A 23370-nucleotide genomic window follows, 5' to 3' on the forward strand; every position below is an offset into this window, starting at 1 on the left:
ATCCATATCTAATCCACCATTTTACAAATTGATTTTGCAGACTAAATATTTTTAATTTTGTCCAATCCACATAAAATAAAAAAATTAATATATAAATAATTTTACTACTGACCAAATTCAAAAATCAATAAGATTTAATCAAATTATTTATTAAAAAAACTAGAAAATACATTCAAAATTTCAAAATTTCAAAATATTCAAATATAGCACACCTAAAAGAAAAAATATCATTTGTTTAAATACATTAAAATTAACTAAAATTATGAAAATTAACTATTTAGAAAACTATATTTGTTTATTTAATTATTTTTATTTTATATTATTATTGGATAAGATATAATATGGTGTTAATGTAATTATATTTTAACTTATTTATTTATTAGTAAGCACTAATGCCGCATTTATAAGTTTTTTTTTAATTAAATAAGTTTTTTTTTTTTTTTTTGCGGATCGTGGATTTTTGTAGATTATAGAAGTAAATCTATATTCAATTCACCAACTATAGATTTTTCAATTTTCAATCTAATCCAATGCATCAATTCACAGATTAAATTTTTATTGATCAAATTTTTAAGGATCAAACAAATTGAATTTTGAACACTACTACACATTTTCTTAAGCATATTTTGGGACTATTCTAAGTACGGAAACTGCTCCAAAGTCATCCTATTCACATAGGGTTGAGCCCATCCGGTCAGTAGATGCGGAAACTATGTAGACTGTAGAGTGGTCAAAAGGCACCCATCAGCCAAAATTTCAACGTGTTAATAAACCATGCTTAGGGCTGTCACTTGTGTGACATGCATAAATCCGCATTTTCGCAGTTTCTTTTCACTAATTTCAGTCTTTGCCATCTGTTTCCCGCTCTTGCTCTTTGCCCCACAAGTGCTAGCCTAATCCTTGACTCTAACTCTTCCCCATCATCTATCTTATCTCTTAAAATTTTCATTTTTCTTTTTCCAAATGGCAAATCGCTTCTTTCTTTTCGTCTCTATAAAAATCCAAAACTATAACAAAATTTTAAATATCGCACAATGGCTGCGGCTAAATCACTAGTAGTGCTGATAATGCTGTCTGCTTTATTATCTAACTCTTTTGTGTTAGTTTTACCAGCTAGTAATTTTTATCAAGATTTTGACATCATATGGGGAATTGACAAGGTCAGGATTCGCAACGATGGAGAAGTCCTCAATCTTTACCTTGGCAAAGACACAGGCTCAGGTTTCCAGTCCAAGAATGAGTATCTATTTGGCAAAATTGACATGCAATTCAAGCTTGTCCCAGGCAACTCTGCTGGCACTGTCACATCTTACTATGTAAGGCGTAAGCTGCCAGTGATCTTGCACGAAAATGTTTTTCTCTTTAAGAGTAAGCTTATTTTTAATTCTGTGTTATAGTTGTCATCACAAGGATCAACATGGGATGAGATAGACTTTGAGTTCTTGGGAAATCTCAGTGGCGATCCTTATATTTTTCACACAAATGTAATCACACAAGGCAAAGGTGACAGAGAGCAGCAATTTTATCCCTGGTTTGATCCCACTTCAGATTTTCACACATATTCCATTCTCTGGAATCCCAAAACCATCGTGTAAGAATTTCAATCCACTAATCATCTCTTGTTGAAAACAAGCAACAATTCAAGTCACTAATTAATCCTCTTCTTTTTTTTATTAGACGTGTCTCTTTTTTTTGGTTTAATACTTCACATATTCTTTGGGCGCTTTTGGGTTAAAAAGGCTCTCTAACATTTTTGTTTAAAAACGTTTTCAGATTCTATGTCGATGGCACACCGATTAGAGAGTTCAAGAACTTGGAGTCAATCAACATTCCTTACCCAAAAAACCAACCAATGAGAATACACTCGAGTCTCTGGAACGCTGATGACTGGGCAACAAGAGGCGGTCTTGTCAAAACAGATTGGACAAAAGCTCCATTTACAGCTTCTTGTAGAAACTTTAATGCCAAAACTTGCATTCGTTACCCAGCAGGTCCAATCATTTCTGCGCCTTGCCCTTCGAATTCTTCATCCTCTGCATGGATGAAGATCGATGAGCTTGATGAAACAAGCCGAGAGAAACTCAAGTGGGTGCAGAAGAATTACATGATTTATAATTATTGCACAGACACAAAGCGCTTCCCAAAAGGGCCTCCTCCTGAGTGTGCTGTGGCCACGAGTGCTTACATAGATTCCGTACGAGTATAAACATATATATAATAACAATACTTTATATCATAATTTTGGTATAGTTATACAATACTGGTGTGTTTATTTCCCTGATTGGGCGGAATCATTAATAGCATTTATTTTATCAAATAAGTATGGGAATGAAAGACTAATTCTCAATGGTTGATGTTTGGAAATAAAAAATCTGTTTCCATTGAAATTTTAACATTCTGAAAATACCTTCATTCAATTAAAAAAATTTAAATAAAAAAAAAACCAACAGTAAACAGTCGCTGTAAATTAAAGCCTCACCGATTTTCATCGTCTTCACCAAACTGTCATTGCAAAAATCAACGTCATTGGTCATCGCTGACCGTTGAGCAGCAGCAATTGCAGCAACGATCTAGCAGCAGCAACAATCACTGATGATGATGTCGACGACGACGATGATATTACGATCCAGATCCGATTCTGATTTGTTGTTATCGTTGTTGATGATAAAGATTTGGATTATTATTATTATTATTATGATTTTCAAAATGTATTATTATTACTATTGATAAAAAAATATTATAATTAATATATTAATGTTAATGATAATAATAATAATAATAATAATATTTTTATTATTAATAATTAATAATAATGATTTCTAAATAATAATAATCACAATAATTAAAATATAAAATAATAGTTAATTAAGAATTTTTTAGTAATTTATGACAATCTAATTCATTATGATTATGATTTCAAGACAAATTAAACACATCAATAATAATACAGCTCATTCTAATTTTAATTTCTACAGTTAAAGTAAACAATTTATTCTAATTTTCATTTCTCATTTTGATTTAAGCTCATTTTGATTTTCGTTTAGTAAAAGCACCGTATGTTTCTTGCTTTAGATCCCGTTATTTTGTCTGTTTGTGCACTGTGGTCACCGAACTTTTAGGGAAAAGATTTTAAACAAGAAAAAAGTTTAGTATATTTCTCATTACCATCGATAGTACAATCAATAAGCATACATTTCATATGTTATTGTTATCATCATGAGAGCTTACGGAATGAAATATATAATACCCAAAAGAAAAAAAAAGGAAAAAAAACAATGATATAAACTATATAGTTATTTTAAAAGTAACGCACTGCTAATATGTACTTAAGAGTATATTTGGTAGTGCTTGTAGTTTATTTCATGCTCAAACTTTATGCTGTAATATCAAAATAAAGTTAAAATAATAGTATTGATGTTGTGTCAGTTATCATATGAATTAAGATGCAAATATGACTAGAAACGGATCACGTTGATATGGTCTGTGAGAACATTAGAAGAGTAGAGCTCAATCTTTTTAAGTCTTTTTGCATTAAGTTTATTGAATTTATAATAAATCATATCTGCATCTTTCCAATAAAATTCGTATTATAACATTTCTGATATAAAGAATGACAAATCTGTCTTTTTATTTATGACCACTGCAAAGAATAGCTCTACAGAGAGCATATAATTGAATGTAATAAGTTTACACTGATTTATCTGTTGATTTAATCGCTTCTTTAGGAGATTTTTTCATTTCAAAGGGAGGCCTTGAGGAAATCTCTTTGCGTCGGTGCAGTAGTTGTAAATCATGAATTTCTTTTGTACCCATTTCAGCCTTTCTTAACTTGTTGAATCAAGCTCTTGTGAGAACCAGGAGCCGCCGCTGGATGGAGATGAAGGTGAACTTGAAGCACAAGAAGATATGCCATTAGACCAGACACACGCATCAGCTTTGAAGTTTCTATAAGAAGCGGCGAAAGAAGCATGAGTCCAGTGTGTCTTGATAAGGCCACCTCTTGTAGCCTAGTCATCAGCATTCCGTAGAGAAGAGTACATCGTCATTGGTTGATTCTTTGGAAATGGCACTCCAATTGATTCTGAGTTCTTGAATTCTCTTATGGGGGTGCCATCAACAGAGAAGCTGGAAATTACAAGGAAAAAAGTTATAAGTCTAAGCAAATTAACGACAGGGAAAAGAACATGATTGGGATTGAAGGAAAAAAACAGTGCTTACAAAATGCGCTGAGGATTCCAGAGGATGGAATAGGCATGAAAATCAGCAGTAAGGTCAAACCAGAGGTGAAATTGTTGCTCTCTTTCACCTTTGCCATTTGTGAATACATTGGTGTGCAGAGAGTAAGGGTCACCACTTAAATTGCCCAAGAATTCAAAGTCTATCTCCCCAAGTAATATCAAAATCTTGGTAGAAGTTAGCAGCAGAAGCAACAATTAGAGAGAAAATCACAAAACTGACCATCAACATGGACGGTATATATGAAGATCTTAGAAAGCAAGCCACGGGAATGTTTTGCATGTGAACAGTATTAGAAATGTCAAAGAATCTGAAATGACGAGAAGGTTGTGCTTAGTTGGTGTTTTTATACAAGAAGTTTAGGCATAGTTGAACGGAGAGAAGATACACAGGAAACTTCAATACGTTTTGGTAATAGTTGGCAAAGTAATGTAGCAAATGACTGTTCATTAAAATGGCGCAGACCAAGTTTTCCAGACGCGGTTTTGCTTGATTTGTTAATTGTTTATAAAGAAAGGGAAGACAAGGCGCGGCCCAGTTCCCTTTTTAAAAACAAACATTCATTTTACATACAGTTAGGTCCAAGTGAATGGCAAGCGAAACCCACCGCCGTCTCGCGTGTTAGACAACGCCAGTAACATACAAATTGAGTAATGTCGTGCGGTTATTGCTAACTCAATTCGGATATTTAGTTTGTCTCCTACTTAATATCACATTTTATGTATCATTTATTAATTAGGTTGATAAAAAATAATTAATAATAAAACAAATAAATACTATATACATGACAATAAAAGATTAATTTTAGAGTTACTAAATTAAGAATTCAAACAGAATAAATATAACATAATTGTCACTTGGGTTAACACAGAATTGCTAGTGAGAAGAATTTTCAATTCTGGAATTTCTTAACAAGTTCTATGTTATTCTTAGTATTATTATAATATTAGTTATTTGCTCTTGATTTGAGAATCAATAAAAAAAAAAAAAAGCTGAAAATCTGAAGAGAGGGTCACATTATGTGAATTCAACTGTCTTCAGTAGTGGCGGTGGGAAAATCTAATAAGAGTCGGCTGGTCGTGGGACCAGGACAGCGGGAGATACTAAACTAAACGGAAGTCGTTTGGTCCCAAAAATAATGCAAAAACCGCGTGCTATAATAAAATATGGCTGGTCGGATAATGCTTGTTAGTGCGGTATGTACAGCTATTTTATTATACTTTTTTCAAGCCAACAACTGTCCACAGCCGAGCTCACTGGACCTTTCCCTGCACTTTCCTCTGCATTTTACATTCCCCACCTTCACCAGCTATAAATACAACACAATGGTCTTAAACACATTCATCGCTCCAGTTTCGAATTATCAACTTCTCTCTGTTCATTCAAACACTACTTGTACCTCGTTTGCTCAAGCATATGTCTATGGCTTCGATGTTGCATTTGTTTCTTGTGCTTGGCTCTTTGATGGCTGCCTCTGCTGGTAACTTCTACAAAGATTTTGACATCACCTGGGGAGATGGCCGTGCCAAGATGCTCAACAATGGCGACCTTCTTACTCTTTCCCTCGATAAAGCTTCTGGCTCAGGATTCCAGTCCAAGAATGAGTATCTATATGGCAAGATTGACATGCAGCTCAAGCTTGTCCCTGGCAACTCTGCTGGCACAGTCACTGCTTATTACGTAAGTTCCTCCTTTTAATACAACTTAATCATACGCAAGTATTATGTTTGCAAAAGGGCTCGTAGTTGAATAATCATATGTGATGATACATATAAATATCTTCTTTTTTTTTTTTCTAATGCAGCTAAAATCACCGGGATCAACATGGGATGAGATAGACTTTGAATTCCTGGGAAATTCAAGTGGTGACCCTTACACTCTTCATACCAATGTATTTACAAATGGCAAAGGTGACAGAGAGCAACAATTTCACCTCTGGTTTGACCCCACTGCTGACTTTCACACCTATTCTATCCTCTGGAATCCTCAGCGCATTATGTAAGCAATATTTTCCTTCAATCTCCATCGTTTGTTTTTTCCTTGTCGTTCAATCTGCTTAGACTTATCAATGTTTACTTAATTTTCAGCTTCTCTGTTGATGGCACCCCAATAAGAGAATTTAAGAACTCAGAGTCAATTGGCGTTCCATTCCCAAAGAATCAGCCAATGAGAATATACTCTTCTCTTTGGAATGCTGATGACTGGGCCACAAGAGGTGGCCTCGTGAAGACAGATTGGACGCATGCTCCTTTCACTGCTTCCTACAGAAACTTTAATGCTGAAGCTTGTGTTTGGTCTAATGGAAAATCTTCTTGCGCTTCAAATTCTGCTTCCTCTACATCCAGCAACGGTGCTTGGTTCTCACAAGAGCTAGATTCAACAAATCAAAATAGGCTGAAATGGGTGCAGAAGAATTACATGATTTACAATTACTGCACTGATACAAAGAGATTTCCTCAGGGCCTTCCTGCAGAATGCAGAATCTCCTAGAGAAAATAATCAACAAGACACTTAAAAATTATTTTATTCTTTCGTGTAATCATTCAATGGTTATTCAATTCATGTAGATTCTGGAGTCAGATTCTTTGTTTCTCTGTAATCAATAAAATGGCATGTTAGTCCAATTTTTACCATATGTAACACTGGTTAATGAATTTAAAAAAGGATAATGTTATGCGTACTTGCGTGGTATACAAATTAAGTATGCTAACTAAGTAAACATAATATTACTATTTCAAAAGATTTTGTTCTTCTTTGTTGTTATTCTTCGTAAGCTTTAGCATATAGTTATAAGCCTAATTAAAGGTATTGACATGATGACTCATTAATAAAGCTTTTAGACCCTAGATTGGAATATGAAGAATTATCGAGGAAGCATGAAGATAAAAGAGCAAATGAGTCTCCACCAGAATGAGAAGAAAATGTACTGCGCGTGGGCGTTACCGTATTTGTGTCAATCGAGGAGAAATTTTGGCCATTGATTAGTATTTGATAAGGCAGTAAAAGGGTAAAATGGCAAAAATAAAATTAAAAAAACTAACCGAGTGAACTTACACAAGTCGATGAGGAAGAGTGATGCATACCGTTATTGGATGAGGAATGTGCTTGTTAATTAACAATGAGAGATTGATAGGAGGACAAGGTGCGAGCCAGCTCTCGAGTGTTGATATTTCAAGGCGAGCCAACCTCGCCATGCCACCACCGCCTTTCCAGTTAAACAAATAAAACATTCTCTAGTATAAGTGGTAGTATACAAAACAGCAAAATCTTCAGTCCGTTCGATTTAAATACCAATATCTATAAATTCCTTAATAATAATAATAAGCATATCTTCCAATTCCATATGCGTTTTATTACACAGGAAATCACCAGGAAGTATGTGTTATCAATTAACCTAAAATTAGGATACAAATTCACAGTTTCATGTTACTAGGAAGCATCTGTATCGGAAATATAGGGATACATATTTCTTAGATGTTAGATCCATGTTTCATGTTAGGGACTCCAGTAAAGACTTGTCTTTAATTTTCTTGGGTCAAGCCATTTTCGTTTTTACATAGCAAAGGTTTCTTGTTCAAATCTCAGCGTGCTCAATTTTTTGCGAATAACACACGTATATGTTTCAATTCTTGTATGTTCAAGAACCTCTAATTCAATCTCCTATCTCCGCTTTTGGAACGACATGACCTTCAAACTGGATCCATGTTTCACACGGGCAGGTCTTTCAACACTTTAATGCTATTTTCTGGACTCCTGTTTAACGTCTTAAGCTTTTGAACCAAATGATTTCCTGATAATAAATATAGTTATAAAAAAAAATCTGTTAATTAAGTACGTCATTGAACAATTTTTTTTCTTTTTCTTTTGAGCATAAAATGGAAAAAAAAAATCTCGAGAGAGAAGAGCACCCAGTGAATTCTACATTTTCTTTTTTGTGTTTTGACTGGCGGTGGTTGGAAAAAAAAAAAAATCTAATAAGAGTCAGCCGGTGGTGGGAACAGAACAGCAGTACATAATAAGTACTTGAGTCTCAAAAGTAATGCAAAGCCGCGTATTGTAATAAAAAAAAAAGTCCCTGTTGTAGCGTGTTCTGTTAGTGCGATTCGGACAGCTGTTTTTATTTCATCACGCTATTTTACGCAAACAACTGGCCACAGCTGAAGCTGAACTAACTGGAGCTTCCCATTACTTTCCTCTGCTTTCGTTATACTCACCTTCACCAGCTCAATCAAGCTATAAATACCAAACCCTGGTGAGATCCCAAACACACTCATCGCTTCACTTTCAAAAATTTCAAACTTCTCTCCAACTCAAATTCTTCTATCTTGTTGTTGCTCAGACGAAAGCTTCCATGGCTTCAGTATTGCATCTGTCGCTGCTGCTTCTTGGCTCTTTGATGGTTGCCTCTGCTGGTAACTTCCACCAAGATTTTGATATCACTTGGGGAGACGGGCGTGCTAATATACTCAACAACGGCCAGCTTCTTACTCTTTCCCTTGATAAAGCCTCTGGCTCCGGCTTCCAGTCCAAGAATGAGTATCTATTCGGCAAGATTGATATGCAACTCAAACTAGTCCCTGGCAACTCTGCCGGCACTGTCACTGCTTATTATGTAAGTTCCTGCCTTTATATGAATAAACAATATGCATGTTTGATCATCACCCTTTATATGAATAAACAATATGCATGTTTGATCATCATGTATCTGACATATAGACCTTTGATTTTTTGTTCACGCAGTTAAAATCGCCAGGATCAACATGGGATGAGATAGACTTCGAGTTCTTGGGGAATTTAAGTGGTGACCCTTACACTCTGCATACCAATGTATTCACAAATGGCAAAGGTGACAAAGAACAACAATTTCACCTCTGGTTTGACCCCACTGCTGACTTTCACACCTATTCTATCCTCTGGAATCCTCAGCGCATTGTGTAAGCAATATTTTCCTTCAATCTCCATCATTTCTTCTTTCCTTGTCATTCAATCTGCTTAGACTTATCAATGTTTACTTAATTTTCAGCTTCTCTGTGGATGGTACTCCCATAAGAGAGTTCAAGAACTCAGAGTCAATTGGAGTTGCATTCCCAAAGAATCAGCCAATGAGAATATACTCATCTCTCTGGAATGCTGATGACTGGGCTACAAGAGGTGGCCTTGTCAAGACAGATTGGACGCATGCTCCCTTCACGGCTTCCTACAGAAACTTCAACGCTGATGCCTGTGTCTGGTCTAATGGAAAATCTTCTTGCGCTTCAAGTTCACCTTCCTCTCCATCCAGCAGCAGTGCCTGGTTCTCACAAGAGCTTGATTCAACAAGTCAAGAAAGGCTGAAATGGGTGCAGAAGAATTACATGATTTACAATTATTGCGCTGATGCAAAGAGATTTCCCCAGGGACTCCCTGCAGAATGCAGAACCTCTTAGAAGTTTTGCAAAATCAACACATACATCAAAAAAATTTATTCTTTTTGTCAATTCTTTGATTCTTTGTTGTATTTTGTCGTCAATAAAATGGCAAATTAGTCCAACTTTCTCAATGTAATACAAAATTTAGCATATAAATATCATGAGATTATGTTCTCTACTCTTCGCATGCTTGCTATATGTTCTTCTTTGGCTAGGTTTTAACGTAGAAACGACCAAACCTCTTCACATATGCAATGGTACTCTAAATTTTTGACTGACTTAACGGGTAAGGACTAGCAAAATATTCTATTGCCATTAAAACGACTTCTCTCATTTGGGACTTTTATCAAACATCTTGCAAGCAAACGATTAAAATTCACCGACACCCACTCCGAGATTTTTTTTTTAATGTCCTGTTAAAATAGTACACCCAACAGTAACATGACAATAAAAAGATAAATCAAGAACAAATACAATCACAATTGTATCCAGTTATTTAATTCTTATATTCATCTTTGATTCTTTCATGTAGTATTCATGCATGTTCACAAATTTAGGATCCAAGCTTTATGGCATTTTGGGATTGAGCATCTTCTTGATTGGGGGCGTGAACGGTTAATACACCTAATAATTGCAACCTTTGGTTTTCTCAATCAAATAATAATAATAATAACATAAAGGGACTTGGATGTAAATAGAACATACAGTATGGACGTCCGACGTCCCCAGATTTTACATTTTTGGTGAATTTCAACAATTACCAAAAAGATCAAATAATAATAATAATAATAAATGAAAAGATATATATTTATTTCTAAAAGAACATTAACTAAGCTCACCATGTTTGTTAAATTTGTCAATTATCAACATTTATGCTATACAAATCACAAACTTCATAACTGATTCAAGTCATATATTAATGCAACAAATAAAAAAATATAATAAATTTAAAAAATAATAATAATAAATTAAAATAGAAAATTAGAACGATAGCACGTAAAAGGTTGATTAGTTGAGATGAATATGATAGTCAAATGTTAGATGCTGGCAATGAAGTTTATAGGGAAGATTAGAATAATATTCCGAGTAGATATGAGAGAAATTTTTTTTGGGTGAGTATCATTGATTCAATATCTATTAGTTTTGAAGTTTGAAATAGAATGAATAGAATACTAGATGTTTTAAAATCTAACATTTATAATTTTAATAGAGTAGTTATTTTTGGGAAAGGGAAAACGTTGAATTTTTTTCTTGTAATTATTAACCAAATAAAGTTTCAAAGGCTTAGAATAATTATTATACCATAAATATCACATTTTTATAAAAAAAATTATTTTTAAAGTAAAGATTATTAAATATAGAGATAATTATGAATGAGAATAATAATAGGGAGATTCCTAAAAATTAAATTTTCCTTCAATATATACGCAACTTTAAAAAATTAGAATCTTAAAATAAATATTATTATTATGTTAATAAATAGCTATTCAAAATACAAAACCAGCCGACTACCTAATTCGGATAGTGCTAAAGGCATCCCTCACTACTAATTAGCTTACATTTTATCATTTAATGTTATGTTATACAAGACAGCTCCTGTACCTAGGCGCTAAAGTTTTTGGAACAGCCAGCTTTAATGGACAGCGCATTCTTTGGGAAAGCCCTGGGGAAATCGCTTGGTGTCAGTGCAGTAATTGTAAATCATGTGATTCTTCCGCACCCAGTAAAGCCTCCGTTGGTTTGTGGAATCCATTTGTTGCAAGAGCCAGGCACGGCTACCATCAACCTTGAAATTTCTGTAAGAAGCAGTGAAAGGAGCTTGGCTCCAATCCGTCTTGATTAGCCCACCTCTTGTAGCCCAGTCATCAGCATTCCAAAGAGATGAGTATATTCTCATTGGCTGATTCTTTGGTAATGGAACGCCTATAGCCTCCAGGTTTCTGAACTCTCTAATTGGAATACCATCAACAGAGAAGCTGAAATAATGCAATTAATTGAACAACACAAGTCAATAAAATTGTAGAAGCGAATGACATACTAATAAGAGAGAAATGGACTTTACACAATGCGTTGAGGATTCCAGAGAACTGAATAAGTGTGAAAGTTGACTGTGGGGTCAAACCAGAGATGAAATTGCTGCTCTCTGTCACCCTTGCCTTGGCTGTACACATTTGTGTGAACTGTGTACGGATGACCACTGAGGTTTCCCAAGAATACAAAGTCTATCTCATCCCATGTTGGTCCTTGTGAGCGTAGCTACAACATCAAAGACTCTCATAATTAATATTAATTAGCATCATTACAAAGAAATCAATGAAAACAGCAGGTGTTGATAAAAAGAAAAGCGTACATAATAAGCAGTGACAGTGCCAGCAGAGTTGCGAGGGACAAGCTTGAGTTGCATATCAATCTTGCCGAATAAGTATTGTTTCTTGGACTGGAAGCCTGAGCCAGAGTAATGGTCGAGATTGAGAGTAAGCAGTTGGCCGTTGTTGAATATTTTCCCATGACCATCTCCCCATGTGATATCAAATTCCTCATTGAAATTACCAGCAGAAACAGCAGCTAAACGCCCAACAAAAGTACACATCATCACCCCAAACGAATCAGAACCCATATCTTTCAGGATTTTGGGATCTGGAGCTCGCTATACTGAATAGTGCATAAATTATTACTAGTTTTGCATGGATGTAATGTAATATTATATAGGGGATTGGAGTATAGAAATGGACAAAAGAGAGTGAAGAAGAGGGTGCGTTTGGATGGTTGTTTCATGTTTGCCGTTTCTGAGAGTGCAAAGTTGTCAACAGCTGGCTGTGCCATGAATTGAAAGAGAGGCAAATTTGGCTGTTTCTCATTTGCAGACAGATTATATGACATGGCCCCAAATTCCAAATGGGGTTCGGTGCCTGCATGCATACCCACTTGATCTTGAATTGCGATCATGATTATCCGGTACTCGCACATATCTATGTAGATACGGGTTTAGGTTGTACTTTTGCTTCTGCCGATTCCACCACCACAGTCCTTGGGGCTCAATCCCGCGTCAAATTCTTTCAAGCATTTGACAGACGGTCGGTTAGTCATTGTCGTACTTGTGAACAGGATCAGGTCAAGGAACGGGGGTCCATTAGATGACTACGATACAAAAGGCCAGCTGGTGATATATCATCTAAAACATTGTTACTCGAACACAATCTATCCTTGAAAATAAACCAGAATATCATCCTTCTATTGAAATGCTGTCAAATACATTGTTGCCCACTTTCCATTAATTACCTCGAGGGTTGGGGAACAGATTATGTTGTATTGTATTCGTTCTCTTGGTTTGTACTTTTTAATTTTCTTGCAACAGTAAGCCGAGATAAAGAGATTTGATTCTTTATTTAAACAAAAAAAGGAGAGAAACCAGAATGTAGGTCCAAAGAATAATGACAGTTGAGTACGAAGTCTGTTCATGCAACCCACAAATTGATTCATAAAATTTTTTTAACCTTTCTTATAACATGCAGTAGTCTTTTTATAGTGTGGACATCCTTATTTTATTTTCATGCGAATATACTTTAAAACCGTAGAATTTAAGAAAATTAACTTTTAACTCACTTAAGCCCTACGATTTTACAGTTCATTTAAAAACTAAATCTTTTAAACAACACAGTATAAAAGTGTATCCGTATTAAAAAAAATACGGCGTCCACACCTGAGAATGATTATAACATGCAGTATCCCAAAAAAAATTGGTATTAATTTCAAGACATTCAAAGTGTCAGTTCAAACATATTGTAAAGGAAATTACACTTTAACACTCTCTAGCACTCTCTTCCAGCATCTTGGCTGAAGCTTTCTCAAAAGACCCTGGCCGGCTTTGCCTTAATAAACAAGTCGTTGAGGCAAATTAGGACATTGTTGGCGCATGCTTTGGGTTCAGTGATTAGTTAATTACGTATTATATAACTCGTCTTTCTTAACACTTGGTGACATGTTTCCTGTGAGCAGTATCATAACGGTATAAATTTTCAATGTAATATACAATCTCCCCATGCATGGGCGGCTACATGTGACTTGGATAAAAGCCATGGCGAAATGAGATTATGGATTGCTCTGCATGAGTTAGGAAAGAAAATTCTTAGGGTAATTGAACACTGAACAAAATCTGAATATTGTTCGATTTGAGGAAAACAATCAACTTTGTTAAATTTTTTGCAGTTATCTTTGGAAGAAGTTTGGGATACTTATGCAAATCATAAATGGCCCATTAGAGCTCGGCCTGCAAGGTTCATGATTCTTGAACTAATTTCATTTGGGCCTAGCAGGGACCTGATGAGTCCTTAATATCAATACCTACCCATTTCTTCTTGATAATTGGCATATATAATAAGGGTAAATAATATATTATATTACTTTGTAGAATAATTATCTAATGATGAGGATGCCAACCGAAGTCCAAAATGAAAAAATAAAAAGAAAAATGAATTTTGATGAAACCATCCTACATCATTTATTACTATTATTTAGATGCATCAAGTGGGAAGCGATATTCTTATGTTATATGATTGATGGCAATCAAGAAACCCTATTGAGAAAAGTAGAAGAAAGAATAAAAATATAATTGAAATACGAATTTCCAAACACTGAATGGATTAGAAAAGATTCATCGTCCTAATTTTTGTTGGTGCATTCTTGGGGGAGGCACTGAGGGAACCAACTTGTGTCTGCGCAATAATTGTAAACCATGTAATTTTGCTGCACCCATTTTAGCTTCCTTTGGCTTGAAGAGTCGAGCTCCTGTGAAAACCATGTATTTTTAGTTGCGGGATTCGAGCTGCAAGAAGATATTCCGATGGACAAAACACAAGCTTTTGCATTGAAGTTTCCGAAGGAAGCAGTGAAGGGAGCCTGAGACCAGTCTGTTTTCGCCAGGCCCCCTCTTGTAGCCCAGTCATCGGCATTCCACAGGCTAGCATACATTCTCATTGATTGTTTTTTGGGATACGGAATGCCGAATGATTCGAGATTCTTGAATTCTCTGATGGGTCTGCCATCGATATAGAAGCTGAACAAAAAGAAAATGTAATAAAAAGTTAATGCGAGCTTGATAAAATTAAATCCAGGATTCGAATTTCGCTCACATCAGGGTTGTGTATGTACTAACACAATGTGACCTGGATTCCAGAGGATTGAATAAGTGTGAAAATCGGCAGTGGGATCAAACCAGAGGTAGAATTGTTGCTCTCTGTCACCTTATCCTTGTGTGTAGACATTTGTGTGAACAATGTAAGGGTTGCCACTCAAATTCCCCAGGAATTCGAAGTCTATTTCATCCCATGATGCCCCTGGAGATTTTAGCTGCACCATAGCAAGTCTACGTATCAACATAATGATGTGACGACTGACAAACAAATTATATGTGAAAGGGAAAAAGAATCTTTCATTAAGGAGCTTACATAGTAGGCAGTGACAGTGCCAGCAGAGTTGTTGGGAACAAGCTTGAGCTGCATATCAAATTTTCCATAGAAAAATTCATTCTTAGACTGGAAGCCAGAGCCAGATGCTTTGTCGAGAGACAGAGTAAGAAGCTTGCCTTTGTTGAGAATCTTGGCACGTCCATCACCCCATGTAATATCAACATCTTTGTTAAAATTACCAGCATTTGCAACAATGAAAGAGCTTGTGACAATAAAAGAGAACAAGAAAATTGGATAAGAAGAATAAGAATAGCAAGGCATTGACTTCGGGAACGTTATGCAACTTAGTTTGACACACTTGAGAATACTGAGTTCCAGGCTATTTATTGGAGCTGCTGGTTAGTGCATCGAATGTTCGCCAAATATTGAAATGTATAGTTGGTTGGTGGGGTGAGTTGAGAACTGAACAGCTGGATAGCAAAAACAAGTGCACATTGAAAATGGGCATCTTTGTCATAACTTTAAGCCAGTCAAATTGCTTGCGGGCATTATTTTACAGGAGAGATGAGCATAGTTGCTACTTGCTTCCTAGGTTATTTCCACCTACTCCTGAGCATTTGGCATATCCACCGACAAATAATGCGATGCCACTTCCATGAAAATTTGTTTTCTAGTATGTTCTAGTGGACACCCAGAAGTTGCCAGATCAAAGAGAAATGGTTTTGGATTTACTATATTGTAGCATTAGATTTCCCCACTTCCCTCTTAGGATTCTGAAAACATCGAGGGAGACCATGAAAGTTTTTAAGGCTGAAAAAATAGGGCATACCCCATGGAAAATGTAATAGCATTATATATATCCAGAAGAAACAGCAGCTGCCAGAAGCTTGTAACCCTATGTCAACAAAATATAAAGTAACCAAATGGGCAACGCGTAACCATTGTAATTGAACCAAAAAAGTTTCAGCCGGGTTCCCCATGTCATATATTATAACAAACCAAAAATCTATACTTTTAATGACATAGGAAGCGGGAATAATATTTATGAATCAGTGTGATTTATAAAAGGATAGCCACATCCACCTTATTTAAAAATTTGCATGGCAATCAAGACAAATTTAAAATCTATCAACATGAGGCACTTGCAAAGTGAGAGAAATTGGGTCCACAACTAAAATAGAAGATAGAGTCCTCTAAGAAAATAATCCATTAATCGTCCTAGAGAAAAATCTATGGAAATGTTCACGTCAAGCACAAAGTTAGTAGTAACTATGACTACGTTTTCAATCAACAAATCTGTCAAAGCCAGTCATCATCGATCATCGAAGGATAAAAAAATGGCAGAGTTAGAATTTCCGGGAGTTATGATAATCCGGATCAAAGCAATTGTCGTCAGAAGGGTCCTTCAAAAAATCATCCGGGGGACATTCATTTAACTGTTCAAATTTCATATCGCTCTCCAAACCTTGAAATGGTCTTGCTGCTGCAGCTGATGATGATTCTGCCACTTGATTAGAAGTAGCAAACATATGATGATGAGGATATGTCTGGAAAGGTCTTGCTGCTGCTGATGATGATATTTCTGCAGGTTGATTAGGATTCCGATTTGAAGTAGCAAACATATGTTGATGAGGATATGCCTGGAAAGGTCTTCCCCTTGCTGCTGCTGATGATTCGGCAGCTTCATTAGGATTCTGATTAGCAGTCGGAATCATTATATGTTGAGTCCATGGAGAGCTCTGCCCCATAGAATTGTTATACGAATAAGGAGCAATTGTAGGGAACCTCCCCTGAGAAACTGAAACTGAAACATTTTGATTTGTCATTCCAGGGAACCTTCCTTGAGAATCTGAAACATTGTGATTAGCCAATCGAGGGAGCCTTCCTTGAGAATAGGGAACATTGTGATTAGGCATTCCAGTGACCCTGCCTTGAGCATATGGAACATAGTAATTAGGCATTTCAGGAACCCTGCCTTGAGAATATGGGACATTGTGATTAACAAAGTGGCTCTGATGATAAATGAAAGTATCATCATATGAATTGAGAAATCCTCCCTGATTGTAGAAACCAGACATATCAATGATTCGAGGACCTTCAGGACCGTGAGGCATGAAAGTTTCATTGGGCAGCGTAGCAGAGTCTTCAACTCCCATATCAATGGCTCCATTATCCTGAAATTCAGTGTCTGATTGTGGATCATCTTGGCCTGAAATTGAATCATCCTGTCGCGAAGTTGAAGGTCTTGAAGACGACAGCTTAGATCTATCCTGGTCCCTTTTCTTATATATCTTACACAGTACCCAATCATCTAACTGCAATCAACATAATATATAAAAGCAAAACTCATCAGCAAACCAACATTGTAAAATTGCTGCAACACATCACATATGACACAGAAAGAAGCTACAAAATTTAGTTACCCTCATGTCATCTCCACTGATTCTGGTCCTTGGAGGACCCTCCAATCTAAATTCATGCATTATCCATTCAGTTTTATCTCCCCTTGGGGGTTTTCCCATGTAGAAGACCAATGCCTTCTTGAATCCAACGACAACGTCGTCGTTTTTGATAGGTTTGTCAGCTCCAGTTGCCTTCCAGAATCCATCTCCAGCAGCTCTATTGGGTCTTGTCCCGTTTTTGTACTTTCTCTCTCTTGGAGTAAAAAAGTACCATTCATTCTCACCAAACGGCTTATACTTTTCTGTGCATTATTAATACAGAATCATCATTGTATCAATCACCCAAAAAAAAAAAAAAGATCTACACTTCCTGATTCCATTATATGGAATACGGAATAATATCAACATAAATATTTATAGTCTTTGTTTTGGATACATACAAGCACCAAACTACGAGACCATATGTAGAAAATTAAATCAGCATTCAACAACGCAAAGAAGTAACTTTTAACTCAAGAAACTGAAGAGCAGACCATTTTATTTCAAGAAACTCAAGAAATGCCCACTCCAATTACAAATGAACTCAAGAAAAGCGCTAAGAGCATTACCAAAGTACGAAAACAAATCAAATTATGAGACTATATGTATAACGAACGCAAAGGAAACACTTCTAACTCAAGAAACTAAACCATTTCAAGAAACTCAAGAAGTTACACTCTAATTAATAACCAAATGAACTCAAGAAAAAGAAAGAACTTAATATGCGTAAGTGCATTACTTAATTTAAAGAAAAATACCAGCAAGGCAATTGCAAAAAAACAAAAGAAACAAAAAAGAGAAATGGGGTGGTGGGTATTTTTAACCTGAAAGTGTATCAGGATTAAATTTGTACAAGTGAACTTCCTTAATCCGATTTGGTGGCAAAGGTTCATTCATTCTCTTCCTCCGCAAGTAATGAACTAGAAGCTCTATGTCGTGAGGCTTGAACCTGTAACCAGGAGGAAAGTTATCATCGAACTCAGGACCCTTAGCAGCATTCATCCGATTCCGCACAGGTGGTGAAGCATCACGAGTATGATCTATAGGCCTTTTTCCTTTAGGGCCTTGGCCATTAGGGTTTTTACCATTGCGGTCTTGGCCGTTAGGGTCTTGGTCCTTATCTCCCTGCTGCTGGTCCGGCATTGATAACTTTTACCGAAACTTGAAGGAGACGCTGCTTTCCCTATAAAATTGACCTCACAAGAATATTTGTTGTGATCAGATACATCAAGAATATTTGTTGTGATCAGATGCATGGGGGCTGTTAGGGCCCTAATAGTTTATTTTATTTTAATTGCTTGTTTTAATTTCTTTCCTATTAGTATTAGCTTTTCTTATTTCAATTAAAGTCCTTATTAAATTACAATTAGGATTGTCTTGAACTACTATAAGTAAGTGGTTCTTATTATGTTTTTAGGACGCAAGTAATAAAATTAATTTTAATTCCTATTAATTCTTCTCCCTTCTCTTTAACTTCTTCATCTATTCTCTCTTAATTCTCTAATCAAAACCCTAGAATCCTATTAGGGGCTTATTTTATACTAATTTATTTGGATTATATAACATTAAATAAAGTAGATACTTTTTCTAACTGATCGGTTTATCAAACGGTTTTCGGAAGGCGATTTATCCTTTGGATTCAGTTAAGATGCCAATCTATCGGTGGTCAATGATTTGATGGTTATGATTGAGTTCAATGATTCCAGAATGTGTGCTTTAGTAGCTGTCATTGAAGCTGATGTGGCGAAATATGATAGTTTCTGCTGATGTAGTTGATTGAGAAGCAGTAAAATTCTTCAAAGTAGAAGTAGAATAGAAGTTATTTCACTGCCTTATCTTTTAGCAAAATGAGAGAATATAGGATAGCTTCTTGTTCATTTAATGCAATCCTTAGCATAATCCGACATATTTGCTCCTTTCCAGCACTGTAGCTGCAGTAGTTCCGCGGAATTTAAAAAAAAAAAATCGATACATGAACAAGAGGGACAAACGATATAACCCGGTTTTCTATTTTTATTAACATATTTTTAGTTCTCCAAATTGATCTTACATTAGCTATATACATAATTTAATGTAATTCTCGATAAATAGTTGGTGCATGTAATTTCATAAATATATATTTCAATCGAGTTAACTTAATAATAGGGATGAAAATGAAGAATTAGGAGGTCTAGTATGGATTATTTTGCAGGTGGCACTACAAGGAGGAGGAGTTTTATGTGATCACTCCGCAGTCACAAATGACCTTTTTGTGACTGCTTTGTGGCAGTAACAAAAAGTCATTAACGCAGGCGTCCCGAAAGTTTTGTTACCGCATAGTCGCATACTTTACTCCAGCCTGTTTTCTGCAGTTATGTCCTTGCAGGGCGTTTATGGGCAATTTTGTCATCCAAAATATTGAGTAAATATGTTAAGAACTTGGCCCAAAAATTAACTCGCACGGCCCAGTATGAGTGCTGTGGTTGGACTAACCCCGGCATCCGAATTAATTTTCCACATTAAAATTTTGGAAAAAAAGAAAAAGAAAAAGAAATTGAACATGTTTCCTCCCAAGGAACTTGTTAATTGATGGCAGTCGATTCTGACTGCATTTTCTCACAACTTCGTTCTCAAACATTTCATATGCGAATTGTGGCTGGGATCTGATATTAATTTATTAAGTTTGGAATTTAGTTTGTAGTAAGATAACATTTTTTTTTAAAGTCTGAAATTAGAATGAATCTGAATTTTTCAGAAGTTTGAATGGATTTAAATAAAAAAAAATTGAATGAAACGTTTAGATTTCTTTTTTTTTTTTAATATATGAGTATAAATGACATCTTATTTGTTTTTATAACAAAAAAAAAAGGTTTTAAACTTGATTCTTTGATAATTATATCCTCATAAATTAAAACAAAAAAGGATTAGATCTTATAGTTGAGGAAATAAACTATTTTATACAGATATTTTTGGAATATAATATTTATTTTTCATGCAAACCTTTTCCATTCAAATAAAAGATATAAAAATTTATTTTTTCCATTCAAATGTAAATATCTAAAAATCAGACATAAATCACAAAAACAAATAACAAACTTCTAACGTTTGATAAACAATCTCTAAGTTATATTTTCTCGTGCATTGATCAGAGAAAATGCATATGACATTTGCTAAAGGAAACTCAAAAAGGTTTTAAGCTTTTAACATTACTTTCAAAGGCCATTCTGCAGCTCCGTTAGTTCATCATATCACACGGCTTCATAATTTCTATAGATTGAATTGAGTTTCTTGTTTCTCCAACTCAAATTTTTAGTCTCCTTTATGATAGGGTTGTGGTGGTAGGGATAAAACATTGCGCTCTATCTTAAAGAATATTTAGTTATGAACATCTAAAGAGATCGAGGAGAAAAATTTATCTCAAAATGACAAAAAGAAGAAAAAATAAAAGTACATCGGAGGTACATCGTTCATAAAGAATTTAAAAATCATAGAGCTTCAACAATATATAGTAGCCGTGCAGTTTATGCTCCTTTTTGTGATATATATGGCTTATTACATTCATAACAAATTGTTCCGTTACATTTTTTCTATTGGGATTTAAGGAAAAAAAATTCTGAAAACAGCTCTTGAATTGGAATTAAGAGAGATAAAAGAAACAACTCAAGCTTTGAGGCAAACAAAGAATATGATCGTCACGTAAATAATTTGGTATTCTAGGAAACTATGTATATAATTTTAGTGATTAGAAAATCTTGTTCAAAGAGCGTTACAACTGAAAACTGTGAGAAATAATCAGTTGTACTGTCAAAGTTGAGTTACAAATATTTTAAATATTTTGATAATGGTAACAGAATTAGTACCAAAAAGCTAAAGCAAATGGAGCCTTAGCATACCACCCATAGAAATAGCAACTCTCCTTGAATATCCATGCTGCTGACATTCATATAAATAACAATCAAAGTACACAGAATTGCAAGAAAAATTGAGTTCAAGAAAACCGACCTCTACTAAAGTACACTCTAACTAACTTATTATAAATGCCAATTAATGTCAGCTACCATTAACTAATCGAATCACAAAATGAAAAGAGTTATAAGTTCGTAAAATTATGAGGTAGAGGATCAAAACAATTGTCTTCCGAAGGGAGATCACTAAACACATCATCGGGCGGATATCCGAACTGTTCAGGCTTCATAGGGCTCTCCCACGTAGGATTATGATGGAGCATTTGCTGAAACCCCGACTGAGGGATTAAAGGAAGCCAATTCTGAGAATTACCCTGATGACCATCCTGAAAATTAGCATATGGACTCTGACAAGATAAAAGGACATTATCATATGCGCTGAAGAATCTTCCCTGGTTGTAGTAATCAGGCACATCAAAGATTCCAAGGCCTTCAGGCTTGAAATTTTCTGTTTTGGGCAGCATTTTAGCCTTTTCATCAACTGAAGTTTGTCCACTATCTTGAGATTGAGTTGCAACTTCGCTTCTTGATTGTTGATCCTCCTCTGAATCCTCTCGTTTTCGAGTAGAAGCTTTGGCTGACTGCTTTGTTTTCTTATAGATCCTACAGAGAACCCAGTCATCTAACTGCAAGGGACTTGTATGAAGCAGAAATTAGTCGAATAAAACCAAAAAAAAGAATCAAATAAAAATGAATTTGGACAACAAGGAAAATCATTTACCCTCATATCATTTCGGCCTTTTTGTTTCTGTGGTGGATTATTCACTATGTATTCATGCATGATCCAGTTAGTCTTATCACCCTTTGGAGCTTTTCCCTTGTAGAAGACCAATGCCTTCTTGAATCCAACCAAACTGCCATTGTGCTTAACAGGTTTATCAGCTCCTGTGGCCTTCCAGTACCCATCTGCAGCAGCTCGATTGGGTCTTAGACCATTTCGATATTTTCTATCTCTTGGTGTAAGGAAATAACATTCCATTTCACCAAGTGACTTGTACCTTTCTGTAAATCATTGCATCAGTGGACAGAATAAAAGAAATTTCATAAAGATATCATGAAACAAAAAAAATGTAGACAAACTAATACGAAAGAAATAACATATTATAAACGTTTTCAATATGAGGGGATTAAATTTTATATGCTGATTTACAACACCATCTAAATCTAAAATCATACCTGATGTAAAATCGCATCACATTAAAATATACACTGTAATATTATATATGTAATGGCATAAACATCTATCGTGAAAAAGAGTAGAGAAGCCACAAATATCCCAAGCGAAGACTACAAAATTTGAATAATAAAGAGTAGAGAAGCCACTAACGAGACTCAGAAAATTTCCATTCTAATAAATAATAATCTCGAGAAATAAGGAATAAACAGATTTTTTTATAAAAAAAATTAATCATATATGATGCGTGCCAATAAAACAACATACAACACAGAAATTGAGAAAATAAGAAATTAAAAGTGACTTTTTTTTCCCCTAACCTGTAAGTGTGTTAGGATTAAACCTATACAACTCCACCACCTTGATCTGGTTTGGAGGCAATGGCTGATTCAGTATCTTCCTCCGCAAGTAATAAACCACAAGTTCTCCATCGTGGGGTTTGAATCGGTAACCAGGCGGGAATGAATCAAAATAAGAATCATCAGCGATCAGATGATGACCAGTACTCTTCACAGGATGCCGTACAAGTGAAGCATCATCATTTTGCTTTTTAGGGCTTTCTCCATTAGGGTTTTCTCCACAAGGGTTTTGACCATTAGGGTTTTTCCCTTCATCCCCCAGCTGCTCCTTCTGTTTTTGGTCCTTCATGCAGGACGTAGGAAAATGATGCAGATGAAAAATGGACCAAATAGAAGTGATAGCTAGCTACTTTGTTCGTTGTGATAAGATTTATGTGACTTCATACAAATATTTTGGGACATC

General features: G+C 35.3%; 6 protein-coding genes and 2 pseudogenes across 7 annotated transcripts in view; 3 read left to right on the forward strand and 5 right to left on the reverse strand.

The window, feature by feature from the left end:
- LOC127900077 (NAC transcription factor 25-like) overlaps positions 1-18678 on the reverse strand; it is a 28812-nt gene extending 10134 nt beyond the window's left edge. Inside the window, exons 1-3 of one of the 2 annotated variants that reach the window (XM_052434530.1) lie at positions 18315-18678; positions 17473-17753; positions 16515-17364 (exon numbers count right to left, since the gene is read on the reverse strand). In XM_052434530.1, coding sequence (XP_052290490.1) covers positions 16515-17364; positions 17473-17753; positions 18315-18633 — 1450 coding nt within the window. In that variant the 5' untranslated portion in view covers positions 18634-18678. Of the gene's footprint in view, positions 1-16151; positions 17365-17472; positions 17754-18314 lie in introns of those variants that run through there. The other variant, XM_052434529.1, reaches the window with a different exon arrangement.
- LOC107176479 (xyloglucan endotransglucosylase protein 1-like) lies at positions 966-2258 on the forward strand. Its single transcript, XM_015529074.3, has 3 exons — positions 966-1316; positions 1398-1591; positions 1774-2258. The coding sequence occupies exons 1-3, from the start codon at positions 1035-1037 to the stop codon at positions 2204-2206; spliced, it is 909 nt and encodes a 302-aa protein (XP_015384560.1). The 5' UTR covers positions 966-1034; the 3' UTR covers positions 2207-2258.
- On the reverse strand, positions 2976-4844 carry LOC102621769 (xyloglucan endotransglucosylase/hydrolase protein 22-like; annotated as a pseudogene).
- On the forward strand, positions 5569-6916 carry LOC102626585 (xyloglucan endotransglucosylase/hydrolase protein 22-like). The gene is made up of 3 exons (XM_006474096.3): positions 5569-5916; positions 6041-6234; positions 6324-6916. Exons 1-3 carry the CDS (start codon positions 5653-5655, stop codon positions 6724-6726), a joined length of 861 nt encoding a protein of 286 aa, XP_006474159.2. The 5' UTR covers positions 5569-5652; the 3' UTR covers positions 6727-6916.
- On the forward strand, positions 8486-9824 carry LOC102626293 (probable xyloglucan endotransglucosylase/hydrolase protein 23). The gene is made up of 3 exons (XM_006474094.4): positions 8486-8848; positions 8977-9170; positions 9260-9824. Exons 1-3 carry the CDS (start codon positions 8588-8590, stop codon positions 9660-9662), a joined length of 858 nt encoding a protein of 285 aa, XP_006474157.1. The 5' UTR covers positions 8486-8587; the 3' UTR covers positions 9663-9824.
- Positions 9392-12297, reverse strand: LOC102606757 (xyloglucan endotransglucosylase/hydrolase protein 24-like). The gene is made up of 3 exons (XM_015529075.3): positions 11995-12297; positions 11707-11900; positions 9392-11620 (listed from the first exon to the last, which is right to left on the reverse strand). The coding sequence occupies exons 1-3, from the start codon at positions 12259-12261 to the stop codon at positions 11278-11280; spliced, it is 804 nt and encodes a 267-aa protein (XP_015384561.1). The 5' UTR covers positions 12262-12297; the 3' UTR covers positions 9392-11277.
- On the reverse strand, positions 13475-15391 carry LOC102631047 (probable xyloglucan endotransglucosylase/hydrolase protein 23; annotated as a pseudogene).
- A 2881-nt stretch (positions 18679-21559) lies between the features above and the next one.
- Positions 21560-23256, reverse strand: LOC112497911 (NAC domain-containing protein 2-like). The gene is made up of 3 exons (XM_025097433.1): positions 22929-23256; positions 22156-22436; positions 21560-22060 (listed from the first exon to the last, which is right to left on the reverse strand). The coding sequence occupies exons 1-3, from the start codon at positions 23254-23256 to the stop codon at positions 21560-21562; spliced, it is 1110 nt and encodes a 369-aa protein (XP_024953201.1).
- Positions 23257-23370: the final 114 nt, after the last annotated feature.

This window comes from Citrus sinensis, chromosome 9, assembly GCF_022201045.2.
Source record: "Citrus sinensis cultivar Valencia sweet orange chromosome 9, DVS_A1.0, whole genome shotgun sequence".
Lineage (NCBI taxonomy): Eukaryota > Viridiplantae > Streptophyta > Magnoliopsida > Sapindales > Rutaceae > Citrus > Citrus sinensis.